The sequence below is a fragment of the Stegodyphus dumicola genome, chromosome 3, assembly GCF_044657685.1.
Source record: "Stegodyphus dumicola isolate Sdum_Otavi_A_Nest chromosome 3, ASM4465768v1".
Taxonomy (NCBI): Eukaryota; Metazoa; Arthropoda; class Arachnida; order Araneae; family Eresidae; genus Stegodyphus; species Stegodyphus dumicola.
Genome location: NC_140770.1, coordinates 74,649,770 through 74,676,118, shown reverse-complemented (window position 1 = coordinate 74,676,118; position 26,349 = coordinate 74,649,770). Strand labels below are relative to the sequence as shown.

Here is a 26,349-nt window from a genome sequence, read left to right as displayed (position 1 = left end):
GCTACTATAGTTCATTCATGAATTTTTGATTTGCATTTCATTCTAAAGCTGATGATACAACGTTATGTATGTTATATCGAACATTTCGAAATCCGTTTTACATTTTTCTTCTTATTGGACATAAAAGGCAGTTTCAATTTTACATTTTTATATGTTACTTCTTTCCTTTAAATCTTCCATTTTTCTTTTGTTTTGATACCAGTTCTTAAAATTTTACCCGAAAGCAAATGGCAATGTATGAACAGGTAAGTTTAATTACATTTGTTAAAGCTTGGCAAAATGTCAACGTTGTTTCTACTAGAGAAAATCCCGGATCTGCACAAGGGCATATGGGGTCTCTAAATGGACCTCAATCCATCCTATAATAAGAAAAAAAAATAGCGTGCTAGGTAAAACGGATTCTAAGAAACTCAGTACAGCTACAAATAACGCAATAATGTAAGAATCCCCGCAAGCACTTTTGCTGAAATAAAATCTACGCCAGTATTATTAATTTACTTAGAGTTAGTTCTAAAATGTATTTAAAGTGTATGTCAAATTTCGTGTATCAGTCCTGGATTGTAGAAAATTAGAGACAGAGAAAAACTTTAAGGATTCTTAAGATTCTTTTTTTATTCATTCTCAGTTTCTTCTTTCTCTCATTCGCCTTCTCTTGTTTTTTGTCTCTCCCCCTTCAGTTTTAATTAGATAGCCCTTGTATACGTTTCCTTAGTCAATGAACCTAACCTAATTTTTCGGAAATGATAAAACCATGGGTTAAAATTAAGCTTACATTTTACACAGCCTATAATAAATTGAAACTATAAAAGTGAAGCATAGAAAAAGCTTTTTTTTTAATAGCTTTATACAAGCAAAAAATATTGAACTAATAGCTTATTTCATGAAGCACTTTATGTAACTAACTTCAGTGATGTTTCCTATATTGAAAAAAATTACATGGAGCTCCTCAAGATGCATTGCTTCGTGCCTCCATTTTGTATTTCGTTGCCTGATTAAAGATATATTCTTGCGGTTTTTTTCTTTATCGCTTTAAAGTAGGTTATTGAAAGTTTAAGAGCATCACACCACAAAAGAAAACATTAAACGATTTCAGATAGTATTTATAAAATATGTTGAGACACTCTGAGCACTTGAGTTAAAAGTTTTATCTTATTTGATCAAAGATTTCGATTCCGCCCTCTCATGAAAGAAGAAAATGATCACTATATCATTTCGGCCCAGATACCACTGAAAGATAAATATTCAGCCTGCATAAATTTCTCTTTTGTATTTTTTGGCCGAACATGATCAGATCTGAAAGGGATTGATAAAAATAAAAAAGACACTGCAATAGTTGCTTAAAATATAATATAATATTGTGCGATGATCAGAAAGAACGTAGTTTCTGAACTTTGCTTGACTCTCCGTCCTCTTTCATCAGTTTCATTTCATCCTCTTACCTTTGCAGCAATGGTATTCTAGAATGTCCTCTGAATGTAACATTTAGCCATCGACTGAGAAGGTATAAATTGTTTTGAGTATTTGTTATATTTGCACTGTTATGAAATTCACTACAAAATAAAGATAACGGTAGCAATTAAAGGTTTTCCAAAGCGTTTTTAGTAATGAATATTGAAAAATTTGCACACATTCTTGCCACACCATTGGCAATGTTATAGATTAAAAGAATATACTGCATAGTAATTATTTGTGTTGGTGTATTTAATTATGGCAAAGCACACGAGGGCTATCTGCCAAAGGGAAGGGATGCCTTCGTGGAGGACTTTCTAAGGGAAACTGGCTCGTTTACACGTTACACATGGGGAAAACCACGAAAACGGCCATACAGCGAGTCCGTTCGCGGGATTCGAACCTCGGACCGAACTACCAGTGTTCAGCGACTTTACCGCTCGGTCACTGGTGGGCTTAGAAATTATTGGAAAAAACTGCATATATTGCAGGTGGCACGCTCCAAAAGTACTGATTTCTAGTCGCAGAATGTTTACACTAATGATTTTGACTTCCGTTCCTCAGGAAATTTAAAAAAAAAAAAAAAAAAAAAAAAAGAAATCTGATGTGTACAACACATGACTTCCTTGTACGGAATATTAAATTATACGCATTTTTTCTTGCATTTCATTTAAACTTATTGGATTGAATAAAACCTACTTCGCCGACAGCGCATAAACCGCAATAGAATAAATGCATTCTTCAAAATTCACTCTAGGATTTGTTTACCATAGCGATACTCTGGCGCTAGATTCACTTAACACTATTATATTTCGTATTATAACTCATAATGCACAAAATTTATATCATTTAAAGAATAGAATTATCTAATCCTTGCCACATGTTCTATTCAAATATTATAATAAAGCTAGAATGATGTATAAAAGAAATTAAGCAAACAAAACAAAAAAGAAACAGTTTTTCACAGACGATTCAGTATTTCTCATTCAATTAATTCAGTTCTCACTTCACGAGAGGGCAAAAATACATAAAAACTCAAAATATGTATATTAAAAATTACGAAGTAAATCCTAAACGCTTCTTTCCTCGAAAAAATTCCAGAAAGGATTAAGCATGATTTAAATAATAAATGAAGGCGTTATCTTTGTTGTTGCGAAGCTAAGTTTCTCTAGATTGGCAACAAATCCGCTATCCTGCTGTTTCAAATGTAAACAAGAGCAATGACCGCCATCAAAAACGTTATTAGGCTTAGCGGCACTTAAACAATTTTAAAATTGTTGATAATTCTAAAAATATTGCATACAGATTTACTAAAGGCATAAAAACCTTAACCGGAAGATAAGAACAACATAATTTAATCATTTTTAAAGCAAAAAATGTACAATTTACAAACATATAAGAGTAAAGAAACTGAGATCACTGAGCCGGGTAACAGAGTGGATATATATATATATATTTATATACGTTTGGTGCGGCCGATTGCAACCAAAATACGAGGTGCACATCTACATGTTATAGCAGTCCCTCTATATACAAAATTTCAACGTTCTGAGGCCACTGTTTTTTGAGCTATGCGAGATAGGTACGTACGTACATGCGTTCGTACAGACGCCACGAAACATTCTCTTCAGAATTCATTTTAAAGCAGTTTTATAATTTTTTTGAAGGAAAAGAGTCTTTTATTCTGCCCTTACGTACAGATGTCATGCAAAAACATCGTTAAATTGCATTCGATAGCGGTCAAAATGGATATTTTCGTTGAAATATGCTGCCTGAAACGTTTCGCAATTACAATACTTCCTTTTTGCTTCGTACAAGGAAGGGAAAATGAGCCAACAAGTAGTTTGGATCAGCATATGTGAGAGGTTAACTAATATGATTTGGCACCACTCTAGTAAAGTTTATAAGGTATTTATCCCGCCTCCTTAGCATTTCTTTATAGTGTAATGGTCAGCACGCTCGGGGCGCTTTCGAGAGGTCCGAGGTTCGAGTCCCGGCGAGGGCATTTCTCATTTCTTCAGTTTCCCGTTTCCAAAAATTTCTAATGTCTTCACAGTGGCGCCCGAACTAAAATAGGTGGTGGATGATGATTCTCCACCACCTTAATTTGGCGAGTGGATCCTTAATTCCCAGTCGCCCTTTAAAAGGGGGGAATATTCTTGCCTTCTTAGTATGCCTTCGTGGTGTAATGGTCAACACGCTTGGCGAATATTTAAGAGGTTCGAGTCCCGGCGAGGGCATTGTTCATTTATTCAGCTTCCAAAACATCATAATGTCTCTACAAATTGCTGACTTATACTTGCACAATCAAGTAAGCATTGAAATGTTTGTGTCGAAAATATTTATGCCACCTTATCTTTTAAACGTGTTCTTATTTGCCTACTTAACGAATACCTCCTTCCTTATTTAAAAACTAGTATCATTCTCCTAAATCTCATCAGCGCGCACGTTGGGAAATTATGAAAAGGCGAATGATCATAAAAGTTGGAATTATTTACTTGCGTACATATATTTTCACTTGTTGCGAACATTTCTTGAAGAACTTTCTTATCCCCCCTTCCGGTTTATTAACGAAGTATATCTTACAAAGTTGCCAACTTTCCGGGTTTTACTTGGAATCTTTCGGCATTTAATCTTATCTCCCGCTCTCCCTGCAAAACTCGAAATCTCTTGGCATTTAATTTTCCAGTATTTGGAATATATCTTTCATAATTTAGTAGTTTTAGGAAAACTGTCGATCATTAGATATAAAAAGAAACTGCTGACAAAGAATATAGTATCTAAAATTTTTATCACATTTGCTTCATTTAATGAAGCTTAAAAGGGTGGACATTCATTTCATTTTTCGTGTGGCTTTTCAATATAGTTTTTCTTGGAGTAATTTTTATTCGGCTACCTAATGTTATCATTAGTAAATATATTATTAGTAAATTATTAGTAAATATTAGAATGTAATTTTCTTTTAAATCTTTAAGTAGTTTATTGACTATTATTAATGGTTTCCTGCGTAATAGTTAGTAATTTTATTTAAAAGCACTTTTATTAATAAAATATTTTCTTCCTTTTTTGGGTTTTCATTAGTATAAAATTTTAAGAAATTAAAAAAAAAATTAAATTGGCCATGAAATATAAAATTAAATTAAAATTTGGAATAACGAAGCTAATATATTTTTTTTTGCCTCGAGTATTATGTTGCAACTAATTTAATGATCCTATTGCTGTATTTTAAAGTGACCTGCAGTCAAATTTGTCAGTGGGATTTATTTTGAAGTCATTTCACTGTGCAGTATGAAAATGCTTCCCTCTCACTTGTTGATGCCTCTCAGTTTTTTTTTATTTCAAACAGGAAAATTCGCACATTTTTTTCATATTTTATATACTTTAGTTTTTCATATTTAAAGGTTGACAAAATTTAAAGGCTATTCCGTGCTGATTTTATATTGATGTATGCTTTTTAATTGATAAAATACTTAAATTATTTCTAAACATACTTTCCTATACTGCTGAAAAAATGTTTAATTCCGCTCGAATATATTTTGAATATTACGCTGTTAAGTTAATCATATTTATTTTACCTTCAAATAAACCAAGTTTTTCTCTGACACCCATGCCTTAAAACTCGAACACTCTTTAATTTTGTGCATAAGTTGTTCTATGGTAATTAATCTGCTTTATGAGGAAAGAGTTAAGAAATTTCTCAAAATTTTATAAAAAGTTTAGAATGCTTTTGGTAAGGAAATTTAGAATGCCTCCAGTGATGTAATAATATAAAGTTGTATAGTTAATATTTTGGTTTTTCGAGCCGCACATTTTTCTAAGGTAACAAACTTCAGGAACGTCTAATATATAATTTAATAATATTAACGAAATAGTCATTTCTACAACATTTCTGATGAAGTGTGAGAAAAATTAAATGATATGTAAGAACAAATAACTTTCAAAAGCAGTTTTTAATAATTGCATTTATGCTGCACTTAATGGATTAGTCCTTTTTTTACTGTAAAATAGTCAGTGGCTGTTTTTCTCAGAAAGGAAGCCTTTGCGGAAGATTTTATAAGGAGGAAGAAGTTCATATTCATATTTTCGACGGAAACCATAAATTCCACATGTATCCTTTCTTTTCAACTGCCAGGAGTGCAACACTGAACAAAATACTAAAATTCAGCAATCTTTATTCACTTTCTGTCGTTGGACTTAACGCTTTGAAATTCTTCTAAACCTCATAAACTTTATGCAAAACTGATTCTCATATCAACATTGAATGGGAATTTTTACAAATTTGAATTCTAAAACACAAAACATAAACTTTGTTTAAAATAATTACACTTATAAATACTAAGTCCAGTATGTAAACACTGCTTGCAGTTTTACGAAAATTTCATCACAAATAACTTTAAAATGTTATACTGAAAAACATTAAAAAAATTAATGCTTTTTTTATTTGAAGACATTTATTGGTTATTGTGTGTATATTAAGAATATTTTTGTAGTGTTCTTTTGTTACTTAGCTTGGTAAATTGTATTTATTAATAGTGTAAAATTAAAATGCAAATACGGATTTAGATCTCACATTACACATAATAAAACTTTTTTTTTATCAGCATTGCTATTAATACTTCTAAGTGTTCATACAATGTTCGTACATTTTTCATATGCATGTTTATGTGTGTCCTTAAATAATAACTAAGCATATCGGCTTACATATTATATAACTATAATAATGATTAACTATATAGTTATTATATGACTTAGTATTATATAAGGAGAGAGAGATATATATTCGTGTGATAGCTAAGCGAGTTTTATTACACCTTAAAAATTTATGACAGGCTGTTACTATAACATCACTATAATCTAACTAAAATATGTTTCGTACTATTCTAATTATTAATTATTCTCTTCGAAAACAATTCGTTAACAAAGGAAATGAAATAGACATTATTGTGTGTCAAAATACATTCAGTAATTTAAAGGTTTCAAGATATTATATCACTAGTCATTCTAAACATACTTTCTCATGACTTCTGCCAAGAGATTACACGAAAGAATTTAAAAGAAAAAGATTCTCGAAATGTCCAGTTGTCATTAGTACGCGACAACAAGAACATGTTGCTAATCAGCGAAATGTATGCTCTTTAATTTACCTTTTCTATTCTGAAAATCAGTTATTCAGTAGCGTAACAATGTGCATCGCTTAGAAAATTACTTAATCTGCACCTTTTATATATATTTTGGTACAAGTATTATTTTATACCATAAAAAGAATAACAAAATAATTCCTAAATGGGTTAATTGCAAAATTTTTAACTCTGCTTCTGCATTCACTATCATATCCATCCAGTATCAAATAGAACGATGAGGATGAAATTTGTCATAAACATATCAGTCTGGATCGCTTGTCTCTCTCTCTCTCTTTGTAAATATATAGATATGTTTACTTTATAAAATGTATATGCATAGTTTATAAATATATAAAATAAGAAATTTAGAACTAATATTTCACAAAGACCAGAAACTGAAAATTATAATTAATAAATTTCAAATAATCATAGAAATGTAATAATAAATTAAAAAATTTTATAAACAAAACATTTGAAACAAGCAAAATCCATCTTCAAAAATTATGAAATTAAAAGAAAAAGGAACAAAAGCAGAAGAGGAATTAAATCAATCTCGTCATTTCATCGGGGGGGGGGGAAGGAACCTTAAAATTAATTGAAATCTCTCTTCTACAAAAGTCCTTGCTTTTCTGTATCCAGAATTAGCCCATGAACCATTTCGATGTATTTAAATTATAATAGTTCATCCGAAAATTCTGGCCCTTTCCCCAAAAAAGGGGGAAAATTTCTAATTATAAACATTAGAATAATCTTAAATAAAAGGAATTCTTATACTTTAATAAAGAGAATGCTTATACTTTTTTTTTCTTTTCTTCTTCCCTTTAAAATTGTATTTAACACATTTAGTGCTAGGGTAAATTTCAAAATTCCATTTCAGAAACCAATTTATTTTAACTTTATGATGTCATTTAAAATTCTAATGGTATTGTAATGCAAAACACGTGCAGAGCGGTATTTTAGAATTGAAATTTTTTGTTGAGTTTGAATTTTGTTGAGTCAAAATTTAGTGTTATGAGCTGGAAACTGTTTTTTAAGAAGAAAATTTGAAGTATTTTACAATAATTTTTGTTTTACATTTTTTTTTTTTTTTATTATTTATACATTATTCACTTTACTTTTGAATGACAAACTCTTCTTCAAAATATTGGGCTGTAATCTGAAGTTTTCAATTTGCAATTTTCTTATGAAAGAGAGGAAAAAATACATTTAAAGCTTAGAAGTAGAGCCGAAAAATTTTCTTCCTGCAGAAATCGGCATTGTTTATAGCGAGGGGGCGTTTCCCACGTGCTCAGCCTTCAGAATGTTGGCGACAGTTCTGTCTAAACTTGGCGCTACCACGTGAATTTTAAAATGCAGCAACCCTCGCCTCATCTTCCTCGACTGTCATTCAGTAAGCCGAAAGCAGCTGGTAGAATCAGCTGTGTTTCTTTTTTCATCATTGCCAACCTGTGCGCATTGTCCTTGTGGCAAAACATTTTGATGTAGAATGGTGCCTAAGAAACATTTCTGTACTACTTTCTGCTTTTCTTTCAACTAGATCTCCATCTGAAGTTTGTGCGTTAAATCTGCAATTAACTGTTTTCCTTTGCTGTGAAACTCACAACATGAAATTCATATTTATTTGATAATTTTATTTCGTTTTCCATAAACATTATGTTGGATTTAAGATGATCCGAATTAAAACTTTTAAGTGCATTCGTGTGTCAAATAAAGGTGAATGTGATGAAGCAATTTTTGTATTTTTGAGAACGTATCATTCAATACCCTGAAGCTATGTGGATATATAAAATTCGAGCGGGTATTCTTCTTATAATTCATCATTATTTAATGTTTGGATTCTAAAACTCTCTTTGTTGTATATATTACAAAGATATATATTTACATTTATCCGAAAGTGTATGTATATAATGTACATTATCATTGATGAATGTTTCGTGTTTAGTGCAATATGTTTCATATAAGGAAATGCAGTGTTACGTACTGCAAACGTGTAGCGCATGATCAGAACTGAACAGGAAAATTCTAAATTATGTGATGTAAATATTTGGGATTGGTTTCGCAATTTCACCTTGACAAAACTGTTTCTACTCAATGGCACTACCTGCCAAAGCGCATCAATTGAAAAAGAAATCAAAAAGCGTCCCGTCAATGTGCACACATAGGGCTTGCTGTTTTTGGCCGAGAAGAGCGATTTATTATGTCAACCAGCCAAAGGTAAGCACTTAAATTTGTTTTAAATTTATAGTTAAAAAATTGTGTATTACGAGTGCATGCTGCGTGTGGGATTAAATTACTCAAACTCGATTATATTTATTACGAAGAGGAAAACTGAACTGCCCCTCCCCCTCATTCTTATTTTTTTTTAAAGGATTTTCTTGAAAGCAGCATATGTCATGAATTTCATGCGTTTATAAAATAGGTACTTTTTAAATTTGTAACATATAGAAATCCTCAAAGATATACTATGTTATTTATTATTTAAATCTAAAGGGAAGTGATTTATAATCACCGTTACGGGGTTTAAAAATGCTTTGGTTATATCGGAATTTTTATATATATTTTCCATTTCTTTAAGGTCTTTACTAATTATGTAATATTTTTTAAATTTTTAGTATCATTTAAATTATATTTTTTTAATATTTTTTAAATCTCCTGAATTCTTTACAAAATATATGATACCTTTTGTTTTTTTTAACAAAATTTGATATTTTTTAGAGTGAAAAAAATGTTTAAAAATTGTCGTTTTTATAACTATTTTAATCTTTTTTTTTTTTTTTTTTTTTTTTTGTCTTTTTTCTTTAACAAAATGAAGCAAAATGCAGCATCAAATATCATGAGTTTTCGAGTGTGCCTTAATGTAAAGATTAAAATGTTTATAATGAGCAGCATATGTCATGCATTGTGGGAAACAGACATATCCATCAGTATGTTGATTAAAAATCAACATATTGATAAATGTGTCATGTGTTCTATAGTGCATGACATATGCTGCTTTCGAAGAGAACATTTTTTATTAAAAGGTACATATTATTTTTAATCTGAAAGAGAATATTCTATGAATTTATTAGAAAATGAGAAAAAAATAATTAAATAAATTTTAACAAGATCACAAATAAAAAAAGTGTGAGAATAACTTCACATTATTTTAAATTTGAGACTTTAGTATGAATTCATTGGAAAATGAGAAGAGAGTAAAATTAACTTTAAAAAGCTTAAAAATAAAAATTACTTTTTAAGAATTATTCTCAAAATTTTAGCTTTAATTAGCAATAAACTGAATGGTTTAAAAGTATTGTAGTATTTGTATACGAATTATCTACATTTTACTTTTGAACTAAAAAGGTAATTATTTAAACAAATCATGATATATATTACTGGTAATTTTTAAAAGATTTATCTATATATATTGATGCCGCATATTTTTCTTGAGAGAACCGGTATAGGTGAGGGTCTTAGAGCTCTTCAGAAACCTAGGAGTTTAAGATTCTTTTAAAACAGCTCCGCGTCGATATACAAAAATGTACCTAAAAATAGGTTTACTACATTCCTCTTATAAGGAAGATTACCTGGATTAGAAACAATTATTCAATACACATCTTCTAAACATTATTTGCTTTTGAAATTTATTTTAAAAATTCCTGTTATTCGATATCGCATACTGGGAAAATTCATAAGAAGCTATGTTATAATGTGAAAGTTTCGTAGAAAATTGTTTTCTATGTTTATAATTAATATTTTCGTACAGAGCCAATAATAGAAATAAATTCTGTGTTTCCATATAAGTCATAAATTTAATGTTCACTCATGATTGGTCACGCAACTAGCCAGACAATATTCATTTAAGAAAATGCATTTTTAATTGGCAGCATAACAGTCTTTCATATTAATTTTCAATACAAACATGATAGCGTAAAACGGGTTCAGCGTTCAGACGTTTACGTATGAGGAAAGTATTACTTAGACGTAAAGCACCTATTATATATCTTTCAACAGACTGCTTAAAAAAAGTATGAATGATAAAGATGTATAATCAAAATTTCAGTTTAAGAATGTGGCATGTATTTTTTAAATTTAGAATTTTAATGTTACTGCTATTTACGAATTTCATTTCATCACCCTGATTTTACTTTGTTTAAAATATTGTTTATAAATATTTAGAAAAAGAAAAATCGGTTTCAGTGTCAAGATAATTGTGTAATATTAAATATAAAAATTAGAACAACCATATTTTTATTTCCTGTCCTGAAAAAATAACTAGTTTTCGCAAGAAAAATTTAACATAAATCTAGAGTTTAATTCTTGATGAAAATAAAAATCTTCATATGTCGCCTAATATACCGGTTGATTTTGAGTCTTAAGCGCTAAAAGTGAAAAGGGCAAACAATGATCCAGCTAAATTTGTTTACCAAATGACATATGGGTGAAATATCTCTCATCAACAAACATATCTGGTCAACAAACTCTTTAGTCCATTAGATTCCTCCAAGCGACCTTGATTCCATCAACCAGCGGTTTTCAACTCTTTTCCAGTCTTAAGATATTCCATACCTTTCTTTTAAACTTTCGCATCCAAATGAACAACTTACAATTGCTATTGAAAGAAAGAAATTATTTTCAAGAAAAAAAAAAAAAAAATTGAGTTGCGAAAAGACATGTCGGAGAAATTAACGGGAAAAACATTACGTGGAACCGAAGCTATGTGTCGTACGAATGAAATATTTTACTTTTATTATGAATAAGAATAAATCAGAAAGCATATAAAGAGATCAGACAGAGATCAGAGAGACAGAGATCAGAAAGCATATAAAGAAGAAATGTATAAATGATGCTTCAGTGTACAATTACGGAACTTAATTCCTTAACGAAAGATATACCACAATGTAAAGATTTTTTTAAGACTAATATTTATTTGTAATTGCACATATGTATACTAAAAAAGTAGTTATGTGCTTATGCAAAGTAACTGTGTAACATATAAATGCGTTAGACATTTAAATTCGCTAATACGGATTGAATAGGTTACACCTTTTTTTTTTAATAGATAATAATTAGCCTTGCGCAACTACAAGGGCCGGAAATGTTGACCATTTCATTATGGAAGCATCTAATAGGTGGCTACCGTTGCCTTCTATGAAGGGACGGACACTTACAACCAAGCTTTAGTCGGGGTTCGAACACGGGCCCTTCGGTACCGCAGTAGGTCCCCCTAACCACTATACCGACTGGAGACTGTTTCACTCTTTGTATTGCGCCAGATCAGCTAAAAGGATTCAACAACCAAAACAGGCGTGTCAAACAAAAATTAAAGGGACTTTTAGCTAGATAACAACGTTACATTAGTCACATCGTAAAATCAGAATGTAATAAATGAAATAATATTGTGAAAATTATTTAAAATACTTCAGAGTTGTCAAATATTTATGAAATTAGACTTTTATGTTAAAATCTATCTGAACAATAGTCGAATCTGCATTTTTAGTTTTCGTTTAGATCAGCATTTCCCAACCGGGTTCCACATACAAAATTGTAGTTCAGGGGTCTATAATCTGAACTAAGGAGCTCAATACCCTTTAATTGATAATTAAATCTAAACACAATTCTCAGGAAGGGGTCAGGGGCACAAATAAAGAAGTTCCGCATTCATACAGAACTATCTTTGTATCCCAGTTACATCCCGAAACATATGGCGGATGAACGCTGTATGAAAACGAGATATTCATGAAAGACATAAATCTGTCCAGTCAGCAAATTATACACTGTAAGACACTACTAGCATAAAATAAAGTAATAATATAGTATATTGTATGCTACATCACACTACAAACTGTCGTACTAAATAAAATAATATAAAACTATCCTGTCACCACAATGTACTCTCTTTATATAAATGCAAATTGCCCTCTTTTTTGATTAAAATTACCTTCTAAATTCACTAATAAACTAAAAGTTGACTAAAATGCTTTCGCTCCGTTTAAAATTATTACGTGAGAGTTTTATGAGTTCAAAGGGGCTATTAATTTTGTTTTGGCATTTTTCGTTGGTTCACTTTAAACGGCATTTCACTTTTTAAATTGTCGCCACCTAATATTAGAGCCATGCACTATATTTAAAGAAATTAAATAATGAAGACTCGCATGAATGTATGTATGTTTCTCGCATTGTGATAAAACAACGATGCCTAGAGACATCAACTTTTGAATAACGTAGTCCTCCACCTGAATATGGGCATCTGGAAGCCCAAATTTGGAATTTGTTTAGTTATCTGTTACATATTTTGTAAACCTTTCACGAATTTTCGATTAACAAACTCAACGATTTCAAAGCGAGCAATGGCAACACTGTACGGGGGGGGGGAATTATCTCCAGCGCGCGAAATTGTGTATCGGAAATTTTAAAGATATTTTTTTTTAAATTATTTTGTGATATTACTATTGAATTGAAATTTATGGTTTAAATGCGAATAACATGGTATTTATTAAATAAAGATAACACACAAAACGTTAGAAAAACGCTTCTTTGCGGGGCGTAATATAAAATCTGAAAGCTTTCAGATTTATTTATTTATTTAATTTTTATAATTTTGTAAATCTTTTTACTGTGAACATGAGTCAAATTTTAAAAACAATCTGTTTTTGATAATAACTTATGTTTCAACTGACCTTAACTTGAATAATTTTTCAAAAATATTCAGCCTACCTGCAGAAGAACGCGTAAACTGCTAAACAACGACAGTATCATCTCGGCTCAAAACGCACGAAAGGGTTGATATCATGATTCTCTTCACGTCTTAGCATGCCATTTTTCCCTAGAAAATGCTCCGCGAAGACATTACATTCACCCTCATTTAAAGGGCTGTTGGGGTGGCAGGGGACCAAACGCCAAATTCTGATGACGAAAATTATCGTCCACTACATTATAGTCCAGATATACTGTAGAGTCTGTTAGACTGTTGAAGTTGGAAACAAGAAATGTGCTATGTCCTCAACGGGATTTTAACTCCGAACCTCTCGACTGCCAGCCATGTGCTCTTCCAGTTACGCCACGAAAAGACGTCCCATATCTAATATATCTTCTCATATCTAATAAAATAAAAAAATACATTGTTTTAGCTTTTACAGTAAAATATATCTTACATCTGTCTGACTACCTATTTAACTATCCTTACACAGTTACAGTTATAGTTTTTCACTCATTTTTGTATTAAATAGCAGATAATGTAGATAATAATAATCAGCCTTATAATATTTAAAAAAACTGATAACGAAATCCTTTAATGTAGCTGTGATGTTTATTATGGTATGTTTTATTATCGTTCTGAATGGGTTATTTCAGATAGTAAATCTTTAGCAGAATTTCGAAATGCTGTAATTAGGTGTGACGTATTATTTTAAACTCTTACAATGGAAATAATTTCAGTAATACAGCATGTAAAGTATCATTAATTTAATGGTTGGTTAAATATGGAAGATGTAGTCTCTTAACATTCTTTATAAATTTTATCAGTCAGAAGTGCTTACGCAGTCATGTATGCATCTATTTTTCATTAGCAAATGCATTATTTCCGTAACCTTGATTTCGTACGTAGTTGCTAGATCCGAAACGGCCCTGAACAGATAATAAGGGTTTAGGTATGTTGTGCCTACAGAGCTTCTTTCAATTGTCTGTGTATTTTGCTGTCTTCTTTATGGGGAAAAAGCAAAATATCCTTGCATAACTTCACGTAAAGCATGCGTTTCAAATTAAAACTGTTTGAATTTCGCCTTTTTTTAAAAAATGTGTCATTAGGATATTTATTTCATCATATTAGTAAATTTTGGTTTGTTGGACAAAAATAAAATATAGTTTTAATCATATTTTTAAAAAATGCAAATATTTACATTTGTATGTGAATGCGAGTTAGAATTAAAGTAATAAATTTTTTGGATGCTAATTTGTAATTTGAAACGTATTGCCTATATTTACATAAAACGCGTAGTTAGGATACATGCCATTGTTAACTGCAGATTTGCTACAGCAATATTTTATAGACAATTACTTTGATATCATCAAATGGGAGAGGCTGTCGTATCATTCGAACCGAGTTTGAATCCCGGAGAAGGTATGCAAATGTGTGTGCGTATGGGGGCACTCATCGCTTAAAATAGCGATGAGCTGAAGATTTTATCGTGATGTGGAGGGTGGGAAAAGAATGGATAGAAGACCAATGAATTCGTCTGCCAGAGTGTTCTCTATCAAGATGGAACTAAGCTAGTTGCACTTGCCTATCATTTTGTAAAGTCTGTTAAGTTTGTAGAAGAACAGATTAAGATATGCAATACCTTCGCCGGGATTCGAGCTCCTGACCTATGTAGTGCTAACGGACGTGCTACCAATCCCACCGTGAAGGCACTCGGTATGGAAAGAGAAAGTATTTCACATTCACCCTCATTGAAAGGGCTATTGGAGTGGCGGGGGACCAAACGCCAAATTCTGATGACGAAAATTATCATCCACTACATTATAGTCCAGATATACTGTAGAGTCTGTTAGACTGTTGAAGTTGGAAACAAGAAAATGTGCTATGTCCTCCACGGGATTTGAACTCCGAACCTCTCGACTGCCAGCCGGGTGTTCTTCCAGTTACGCCACGAAAAGACGTTGTAAGAAAGTTTAAAAAAATATCTCCGAAGACTTAGAGAACGATAGGCGTTACCGCCTGCCTGTCGCCACTCGTGAAACTCATCTAGATTATGCTCAAATCAGAAGAATTTGTAACAAAGCAATAACAATCTTAGTAACTAAAAATCTACCAAAAAAGTGCCGAAAACTGGACAAAAATGATTTTAATTACACATAACTACTTTCAAATATACATGAGTTATTCTGCTTTGATTTGTATGCTTATTATGGCATGGCATTCGTTCAGGTTTATATGCCGTAGGAATGGTTCCTTCGTAAAGGACATCCTACGAAATTGCTGATTGCAAGTTCCCTATAATATCCCATTCAGCCACCTCTTTTTCCAATTGTCGAAAACGAGACCCAAGATGAACTGCCGGGGTAATGTGATTTTATTTACTCAGTGACTTGTGCGTACCAGTAGCTAAGTAATATTTGTTTCTTTTGCGACAATGTTGTATAAGGAATAAAAAGTTTCCTTTTAACGTTAGAAAAATTTATAGTCTAATCTTTACACTCTTCGCGCTATATTTTGTTACGTTGCTTCTGCATTATTCAGCAAGCTGTCTGACAAATTTTCAGTTTTTGAACTATTTCTAGTCTTGTGAAAGATCTTTCTTTAATCACACGGACAGGTAAGTTGTTAATTCGTAGAGCTGCTGCTAATCTAGCTGACTAACTTCTTTAACTTACTTTTCAAACTATAAAAACGAGCTATATTATATAAGAAACTAAGCGATTTAAAAACATCTGAGTAATTTTTATTTCTTCATAGTTGAGTCCCTTTTTATTTTTACTAACTCTTGTGTTTATAATTTACCTATTAATGATAATTTTTATGAACATTTACATAGTGCAATTAATTAAAAGAATTCTAATCCCATTTGTTACGTGACAGTAACAGAATAATCATTTTATTTCTTCCTAGCTAGGAGTTTATTCAACTTTTTATAGTTTCTTAATATTCAAGAGCCTTGCTGTCTTGATGTCCCTTAGATATTCAGTCTTAAATGCTATATAAGTTTCTAAAATAAAACATCTCGATTTTAACATTAAGAAGGACCAAAAAACTTCAAATTCAGTTGATAAATTAAAATTCAGTTAATACCCACTGCTTTAAAATAAGAGGACAATTTTTATTGACGCTTGTATCAGATAATAGTATGAAAGGTAAATGCACCTCATCTTTACCAAGTACTTTTATAAGACATCGCCCTAGGATTACTTTTAATACTTTTTAAAAGCATTAGAAATGTATCTGCAATGCTTTTTAAGTATGCGTGTACGTAGAAAAATATTTAATTGCCTATATAGTGTCATTCTTGGAAAAGGAGTATAGTAATTATTATATTTACTTCATTTTGAATTTTAACATAGCGTTTGGGTATGAAATGTTATGAATAACTAGCATGTAGCTCTTACTGGTATTGAAGAGTTACTTCCGAGTACAAAGCTTTTTGTAATTATCGCTTGAGTATAAGATTTCAAGCCACAAGGTGGACAATTACGATATAGTTTAGCACTTGAATCTTTGAATCAAATATGTGAAAATGTGTCAGAAAAGTACCTATACGAGGCGGAAGTACAAGTGTTATCGATGAATCACAAAAGTAAGATATCCCTTTCTCTCTACGTAACAGTCATTCACTTCCTGACAGAGTTATCGACAATCTTCGTAGATCTCGCAGTGCCCGATAAGCATTTCCGGAATTTTATATCCAGACTGCTAGTCTAGAAATTTCATTAATGTAGAACTACGACAGTTAATTATATATTAAGCAGTTTAATAATAATTCATGAAGCGTTAATTTAAAGTAATAGAAAAGTTGCTGCCGTCTATAAATTTCTACATATTTAAAATGAGAACATTAAAATGGAAATTTTAAAAGAAATAGGGTTCTGACTGTGTTATTATTAATAATAAACTTAAGTAAATGTTTAGCGTGTTGTTGCTATTAATTCTCCTGATCTGGACCATGAATTCGTCAGGCCAAACCAGGTCCATGAATTCGTCAGGCCAAAGGAAAAAAGAAGCTCTCGTCGTTGGCCAAGATTAGATATGAATCTGCGGAGATTTTTCCAATTTTCATGAAAGACATTCGGAGGGAAAGAATAGATCCAAAGATGTCCCATCGGCAGGTTCCTCTACTACCAATCTATCGACGTACTTTTGGACTAGGTGGTATTTTAGTATCTCCTTGCCGCAAGGAACAACGCCGACGCCTTTGAGATTTTAAATCAGGGCTTAACACTATAGCAGCTGACACCGCTAGCCACTATGCTAATCTGGGCATCTCGTTTCATGTCAGTAGTCAAATAACATATCAAAATGTCAAGTTCACAAATGGCTTAGTTTTAACCAACGCAATCCTAAGAGGTAAAAAGAGATGACTTTGAGGAGGTTTTCGTGTTTTATACGTGCTTAATCCAAATATTATTATATTGTTCTTTCTAGAAAGTCACGTTCTTTCCGACACATATAGTAATACTCTTTTCTTAATTAATTAATCAACACAAAATAACATCAAGTTATTAGATCTGAGAGATAAATTTCCATTCTTACTAGCATTGTAGTAGCTTTTAGCTCTCATGCAAAGATACGATCTTAGTAATTAGCCAGGCGAATTCTTGCACAGGAGTGAAGAAATAGCACACAGGTAAAGGATTTAAATTGCGCTTTTATTTGTTTAAACTCTTTAATAAAAAATGCACGTACTTCGTGCTTAAAACAACACTGACTACTTGTGGTGGGAAATTAAGAATATTTTAACAATAAATGACAAAACTGGACTACTTAAGATCAACAGGCTGACTCAGCAACCTACACTGGCGATAGGCTTTAAATAAACGGCCAGAAGACGTAGCGGCATCTAAGATTTAACACCATAGAAACAGAAACATAACATAACAGAAATAGCAACGTTCGCTATATTAGCGAAATCACGCTCTGACTAACTTTCTCTTTTCGCCCATTTAAATACTGTTCTTCATTTTAACCTAATTTGCATTCTGACGAGGAAATGCGAAGGGCAGTTGAGTAGTTCAAAAAAGATTCCAAAAATTAAAATAATTGATTATTCAAACTAGAGAAACATTACACCATAATAAAACAAAATTAATTTTTTATGGTAAATCTTTCAAAAGACAACATAATAAACATAGACCAGTAATGTTACCATTCACAAACGTTTTCAGATAAATAAAATAATAGTAAAATGCTTCGTGCCCTGAAGGTAATTTCTGCTGAACTATATATCGAAATGCATCTTCTAACTTCAAATCGTATCCACAGGCTCGCAAAATTTACCTATTGATATCAGAACTCATGATGAAAACGACATAAATTTTTTATTTCAAATCTCTGTCTCCATCTGTCCCAACGAAAAAATATTTCAATACAATATTTTAGTAACTACAAATTCCTATTTTAGTAACTACAAATTCCTGTATCATACATACATAATTGTATAACATTATTGCTTGCATCAGTTAATATTGAACAACACATTAATTGAATTTCTCTGAGGCAATTATGAAATATTTATTAACTTTTTAACATTTTATTTTAAATATCATGAATTCTGTCCACAATGATCATCCGCAGTTCTAGGTAATTTTGGTCGTCTATGTTAATGCTCACTTTTAACAACATGACAATGCGTAGTATTTACTAACCTTAGCATTTAATTGTATTATCAGAAATATTGTAACTCTCAGTGAGGATTGTGCTAAAGATACTGTTGTTCTGAGAGGTTTTGAGTCCAAATGGGCGGTAGCGCATAAGGGCTATTATTAGTGTCAAAACGGCATTTTGTAGCGTTTCACTATAACCGGCGAATCACTTTTCTAATTATTGCCTCCAGATATTATTGCCCTGTATTATATTTAAGGAATTTAAATAATGAAGAGTCTGAATGAACGTATGTATGTTTCTCGCATTGTGAAAAACGACGACAATTAGAGCAATCAAATTTTGAATAAAGTAATTATGCACCCGAACAATGGGCACTTGGAAGCTCGAATTAGTTTTATTATCTATTTCAAGTTTTCTAAAACTTTAACGAATTTCTGATTAACAAACTCAACGATTGCAAAGCGAGCAATGGCAGCACTGTATGAAAAAAAATTATCTGCAGCGCACGAGACTGTCTATCTGGAAATTCTAAAGATATGTTTTTTTTAATATTTTGCGGTATTCCTGTTGAATTGAATTGTATGTGGTTTAAGTGCAAAGAACATGACATTTAATAAATAAAGGTAACACACAAAACGTTAAAAAACACTCCTTTGGGCGTGATATAAAATCTGAAAGCTTTCAATTTTTTTGTTATATTTAAATTTAAAAATCGCAAAATTGAAATAGTTCTGACCGTCAGTTGGATACAGGCAGTCGCTATTTTAAAACCTGTTGAGGTTTTTAGTCTTAAAAATAGAATGCGTTTACCATCAAGAAGATTATTGCCATTGTCTCACCTAGAATTTTCAGGTAGGGCTTTATAAAATATTATTGCATAAAGAAAAAAAAATAAATTTCTGAGCAGTTTTTCCAACTTTCATTGACTAAGCTAATGCAATTATTTTGTTATAATTTATTGTGAAATTTAATTACCAATATAGTACCATATACAATATAATACCATATAGATATGCACAGTGAAAATAAACATGTGTTTTTATATAAAAAAGAAAGAAAAATGTTTCTTAAATTTAACCCGATTTGTCTAAAAAATTTGGAAAAATTTTCATCTAGTTTTAAAATTTCTTTATGACGGATCGTTTCGTAAATTCAGAAAATATTATTCTTAATGTGTCTTTCTGCTCTAAAAGCGTCAACTTATCCAAAGGCTTGTTACTTGTCTGACCTGACGAATATTGTTATCAAAGAAGAGAATTTGCTGAAAAATATGTATACGTATTTTTAAATATTTTCGTAAAAGCATTAATGTGTGCAGTTCATTGCCAGCTTTTATCAGATTTATCGGAGTTTTTTTTAAATCTTTTTATCATTATTGTGTCCGATAAAGTTTACATCCGTAACACCCGTTTATTGCTCAAGATACGATGTGATAAATTATGACGACGCGAAAATTACGTGAAATGTGTTTGCTTCGCGAATAATCGTTTCTAAAAGTTTAAAAAACTGATTTTGAATGCAAATGTTTTTCCTCTTCCTGAAATTTGTAGTTTATTTTCATTGAAAATATCTTAAAAGGGTGTTATTTTTACGTACACATTGCAGTATTTCAAAGTAAAATTCATTATATTATGTAGAAATTTTCTATTTGTATTCGAAAGGATGCATCTCGAGTGTGGAAAGTGTTATGTATATATGGTTGGACAAATTAGGCTTTATCACTAAAGAATTACATTCTTAATTCAGTATTTTATATGCGAAGGACTCTTTGAATGATACTCATAGGCTTTTTAACTTTGACATTAATGTCAAATAAAATTGGTCAACAGCAGTATCAGAATTATCACCTGAAGAAAGAGGAACTCAACATTTGGGAGAATTTAGCAACTGTTTAAATTAAAGTTAGCATGGATGCCTTATAATTACTATCTTGTTTAGGCTGACTGTTGGGAAGAATCTGCATGTATCGGAAATTTTAAAGATATACTGTTTTTAAATATTTTGTTAGTTTGCTGTTGAATTGAATTTTGTGTGATTGAATTTTGTGTAGGTGCGAAGAACATGATATTCAACAATAAAGTTAACACTAAACGTTAATAATAAAAACCACACACGAAAACGTTTACTAGCCATCCTACTAAGGTAACGAAACGTTGATGTGATAAACTTAGAAAAGACTGAAAATAGAAAATTCTATGCGAACTCTTAACACTGCGTCGTAATTCTAAATATATGTTTCTTTTAAAATTTTTGTAATTTTTGTGTTGAATTTTATATTGTCTAAGCGCGAAGAAAATGATGTTTAATAATAAAGCTAAAACGAAATGGGTTAGCAGGAGTGAGTGCTACAGCTGACTGGTGAACTGCGAGCTCAGCGGGAGATTAAAATCTTTATCTAATCCTTTTGGGCGCTCGTTTAAATCTGAACCCTTTCTGATCCATTCATGTCAGAAGGAGAGACTGAAAAGAGAAGAGTGGGCTAGAAAAGCGCTTCTATATTCTATATGCCAAAGTTCTGCTTCAAATGAGACCGTGCATTGGTTTCTTTGAACCTGCACATGTGTTTTTCCTTCTTGCTGAATTTGAGAAAATCAGCATGCAAACATGCAGTAGGAGATTATTGCAGATTAGCAAGTTATGAAACATTAATGATGATTCAGTTAATGTACTATGCATCAGCTAAGAACAGGAGTGAAGGGAAATTCACATGCTTACAGTATCTTATTCTAGCCAATGTAGTATCATAAAAATTTTTACCTCTTTTTAATTTAATTAATGGTCAAAGTTGAAGTCTGCGTTATTTTCCATTCAACAATAAAACCAAAACATAAATGTTAGATTTTTTTAGTCTAAAAGGGCAGTTTTCCTTGAAAGACTACCAATTTCGTTTTGGAATTTTGCGTTGGTTCAGTATAAAGGTAGGTTAACTTTTTAAATTGTTGCCACCGAATATTATCGACCTGTGTTATATTTAAAGAAATTAAATAATGAAGAATCTGCATAAATATAGGTATGTTTCTCGCATTGGGATAAAACAATAACGGTATACCTAGAGCCATCAAATTTGGAATAACGAAATCATCCACCGAATATGGGCATCTGGAAGTCCAAATTTGGAATTTGAGATTTGTTTTTTATCGATTTCATGTTTTGTAACAGTTTAACGAATTTTTGTTAACAAATTCAACGATTTCAAAGCGAGCAACAGCAACACTTTACGGGAAAAAAAATTATTTTCTTGCGAGACTGTGTATCGGAAATTCTAAACCTTTGCTCATTTAAAAATTATTTTGCGATATTGCTGTTGAATTGAATTTTATGGTTTAAGTGCGAAGAACATGATATTTAATAAATAAAGGTAACACGTCTTTTTTTTCCAAGTTATGGAACTTTTTTCGATTAATTTAATAGGTTTTTTTTATATACATTGTAAAAGTTTGACACATAATATGGATTTAATTGTTGAAACAATGATTAAGTCTGTAATCAGAATTACAGTCTAACTTCCTAAATTTGTAGTTGTTAATACACAGTCTCCTTTCGTGTTATAAATTTTTTTAATTTTGATTTGTAAGAAAAGATCGGATTTCCCTGGCGTGTTATCCTAGTTTCGGTGGTTAGCAACGTATGTTTGAAAACTGGAAGATCCGTGATTCGAATCTCGACGAAGGCACAATTGTTTTTTCTTATTTTCTGCTTCGAAATAGCTAAAGAATCTCCACTAAATTAACAATGTAAAATTTTAAATGCTCAGAGATTCTGAAAATAATTTCTTTTAGAACGGGTGAAAATTTCACTTTAAATCTAATGCTTAAAATCACATTGTGGGCGCCAACGTTTAACGGAGATGTTTGATTTTGTTTCCAAATGCGTAAACGTGTACAATTATAATAAGGAAAATTAGTAAAGTAATGACAAATAATTTTTTGTAGATATAAAGGAAATGGAAAATTATTACTTATTAAATTAACGGTCTTTAATAAGGAAATAACTAACCTACTTAATGTTTTGCTTTCCTTAGTCAACTAAAAGTTGTAATATTTCAAACGCCATATCGTGATATTCTTGTTGATCCTTTATTGTTGTAACAGCTGGGTTTTACATATGTCTGACACGGTTTAGAATGTAGTACAATTGAAAAATACACGCAATACCCAAACTTCATTTGAAATTTGTGTCTGCGACTATGTTAACTAGTTTACGTTCTCTATCCATGCAAAGTCATTGTTTATTATATCAATAAAAAAAAACCTGGTTATATCCGATAATATACACCTTCGGGTTAACAAATCTTATTTGGATTTTCTTGCATTAATATTTTGAAGTTTTGTAATTTTCAATATTTTTCTATATTCATAACTTTTTGTAGAATTATTTATAGAGTTAATTGTATGCATGTTTTACATTCTGCAAGTTGATTTAAAAATAAGTAAAAACATATAAAAACTATTAACATTAAACAATCATAAATATTAAACTAGTTAAAAATATATCAAACATATTTTACAGTAATATATATGTGAACTCTGCACAAATGCCGCTACCTTCAAACTGACGTCGCTCTCCCGCTTAGTTCCGATTTCGCTTAAACAATGGCATTCATTTATGTTTCTTTGTAATTCAAATTCTTCAGTGTAACAGGGCGCATAATGTAAAACAAAAGTAAAAAACATATTGAATTTCTGTGTTTGGAGCAATGAAAATAATTACAATGAATATAATAAATCTAATAAAATTTAATAAAATAACTAAATGGTAATTTGTTCCTTTTATTTTGGTTTGTTTGTCATATAGACCGTGGCGAAGATAAAGGAGTTTGAAAAAGCTTCCCGAAAACAACAATCTTCATGTGAGAATTGATGATGGAATCAAAAAATGCATTAGGAATGCAGAGGATACTTACGAATTTTTAGAACGATTTAGGGGGCGTATAATTAATGTTTCAATGAGTATTTTTTAATGTTCGATCTGAGAGCATTTTTTATGGACTATAAATTTGCATCGTGATAGATAGAAGAACTTTTCGTAAAATTCCCAGCAGTATTAATTTCCATTTCTTTTCCACTTCGTTCCAGAGTCCATCAGTCGTAGTGGATTTACCCTTAAAAAGAGCTCTTTTTCAAGAGACCATAGGTGAAACGTCATTCTCAGGAATAAATTGAAAATATATATATGAAATACCTGTATCAGTCTTCATTTTTTAAAGGAATGCTGTGGTATGTTTTCGAAGTATGACTTATTGCTTTGTCTTGATGAAGTTTCACTTTTTGAAAGTCATTGGAATGAAGAAATGGAATTTCTTCCAGTAATATTGGTCGTAAGCTTCGTTTGATAGCATGTTGAATTGATTTTAACATTTTCCCCATCCTTTTCGGTTTTAATTTCCCATTGTGAGAGAACCCTGCGACAATTATAAACCCCTTACTGAAATTTTCTTTGCTTTTACGGGACCAGGTTTATACTTTTTTTAAATTCTTCTTTTTGTATAATAAATATAACTTTATTTGTTGCAGTCATTTAGATAAATATATGCTTTATCAAGGATCACAATGTGTTTACATTTATCTCCTGCTATACAGTTTTCCCATAGGGTTATTCACATTATTCTGCGTTGAGCCATATGCCTCGGCAAAAGCTGGTGAATATTACGTTTTTTAGCTTTTTCAAATTATGAATCTTGGTTTATTGTTTCATTTATTGTTCCTACAGACATATTTAAAGATTTTACTATTAATTTCTTGATGGTGGATTTGGCGGATTTTCTCTTGTTACCAACGATTTAGCTTTAGAAACATTAGGAACAGTACGTACCTTTTTCAAGTATTCTTTCTATGTAGAAAAAACGAATGATGGTTTTTCCATCTCCAATTTAAAATGTTCCTTATTTTGCATTTATAAATTTTAATATATCTTGCAATTCACAACATTTTTTGGTACTATTCCGTTTCTAGGGCCGTAAAAAAATTGCAGCGAAAATGTATGCGCAAAAGCGGCAAATCTAGCTAAGCGCCCATTTAACAGCACGCCAAATCAGGCGTACGCGCTGATTTCAGTTTGCGTAAGTTTATATAGTAGTTCTATATTTCTTAAGACGCCATTGAAATACTAGTTTAACTTTTGAATCATTTTTTGATTTTAAATTCTTTTTTGATATCCTATGGATTTAACAATTTGGGAATCGCCCATGACGAAAAGTGTGCAATAGAATTTTGGGTAAAGTGCAGAATCGCCCACTGCTTGACGCATTTTTAAGAATAGCACATACTCGGTATCCATGTACACATAGACCATTTTCACTTAAAAAAAAATCCGGAATTGCACAAAAATACTTTGACCTTTGACCTAATCTATGTACCTTGACCTTTGACCTAATCTATGTACACCTTTGAACACCTTGAACACCTTTGACCTAATCTATGTACACATCGACTTATTTTCATTTAAAAAGTAAAAGAAAATTGACAAAAATCCAAATTGTTTTTACCCTTGTAAAAGCGGCAAACAAATAAGTGAGCGATTCTGCACTTTAACCGAGAAATTTTCAAAGAAAAGGCATCATTCATTATAGAAAATTTTCTTTGAACAACCAACGAGATGAAATTATGCTTTAGGGATAACTCGGTAGCGAAATAGCGATGCAGGCATTCATTCAGTTATGTTTAGCAATTTTTATATAAATTATAATAATGATCTGAAATAGTTATTTACTCTTATGCTTCCATTCAGTCATGTTTAGCCTTTTTTATATAAATTATAATAATAAGAAAGTATTATATGAAATTAACTTTTCATGTAAATTAAAACATCAATCGTAAATTGTTATTTACTATTATACTTCCTTTCTTGCCTTAAGGATGCCGCAATTACTTTTGGAAGCACTGGCATCAAGAATAGTTTAGCGATTTTTTACGGCCCTGAAAACCGAATAGTACCCATTTGGTAATTATAAAATAGGAATATTTCTCTTCGGTGTGGTGTGGTGGTGTTTAATTATGGCAAAGCACACTAGGGCTATCTGCCTAAGAGGAGGGATGCCTTTCGTGGAGGACTTTCTAAGGGAAACTGGCTCGTATACACGTTACACATGGGGAAAACCACGAAAACACCCATGCAGCCAGCCCGTTCGCAGGATTCGAACCTCGGACCGAACTACCAGTGTTCAGCGACTTTACCGCTCGGCCGCTGGTGGGCCTATTTCTCTTCGGAAAGCGCAAAAACATATTGTTCAATTCACAGCTTGTTTACATTCTACATTTTTAAAGAAGAATAAATTTTAAAGTAGCAGACGACATTTCTCATTTAAAATAATAAGCTGTTGCCAGAATTTTTTATTTCAAAGCATTTGGTATTTTTTTAAAAACATTGTTTCTCGAAATCGTTCTAAAAATGTGTAAATACCGTCTGTAAATTTTACTTAAATATTCTTTGACCTTTAGAGGCATAAATATTTTGCAAATCTGTTGATGTAAGCTAAATGGTTTTCAATTG

At 31.3% G+C, this 26,349-nt stretch overlaps 1 protein-coding gene across 2 annotated transcripts in view; it reads left to right on the top strand.

The window, feature by feature from the left end:
* Epac (Exchange protein directly activated by cAMP) overlaps positions 1 to 26,349 on the top strand; it is a 445,559-nt gene that overhangs the window by 253,560 nt on the left and 165,650 nt on the right. Inside the window, exon 1 of one of the 2 annotated variants that reach the window (XM_085813002.1) lies at positions 7,998 to 8,783. The exons of the other annotated variant lie outside the window; for it this stretch is intronic. Coding sequence (XP_085669128.1) covers positions 8,661 to 8,783 — 123 coding nt within the window. The 5' untranslated portion in view covers positions 7,998 to 8,660. Of the gene's footprint in view, positions 1 to 7,997; positions 8,784 to 26,349 lie in introns of those variants that run through there. 2 annotated transcript variants of the gene reach the window in all.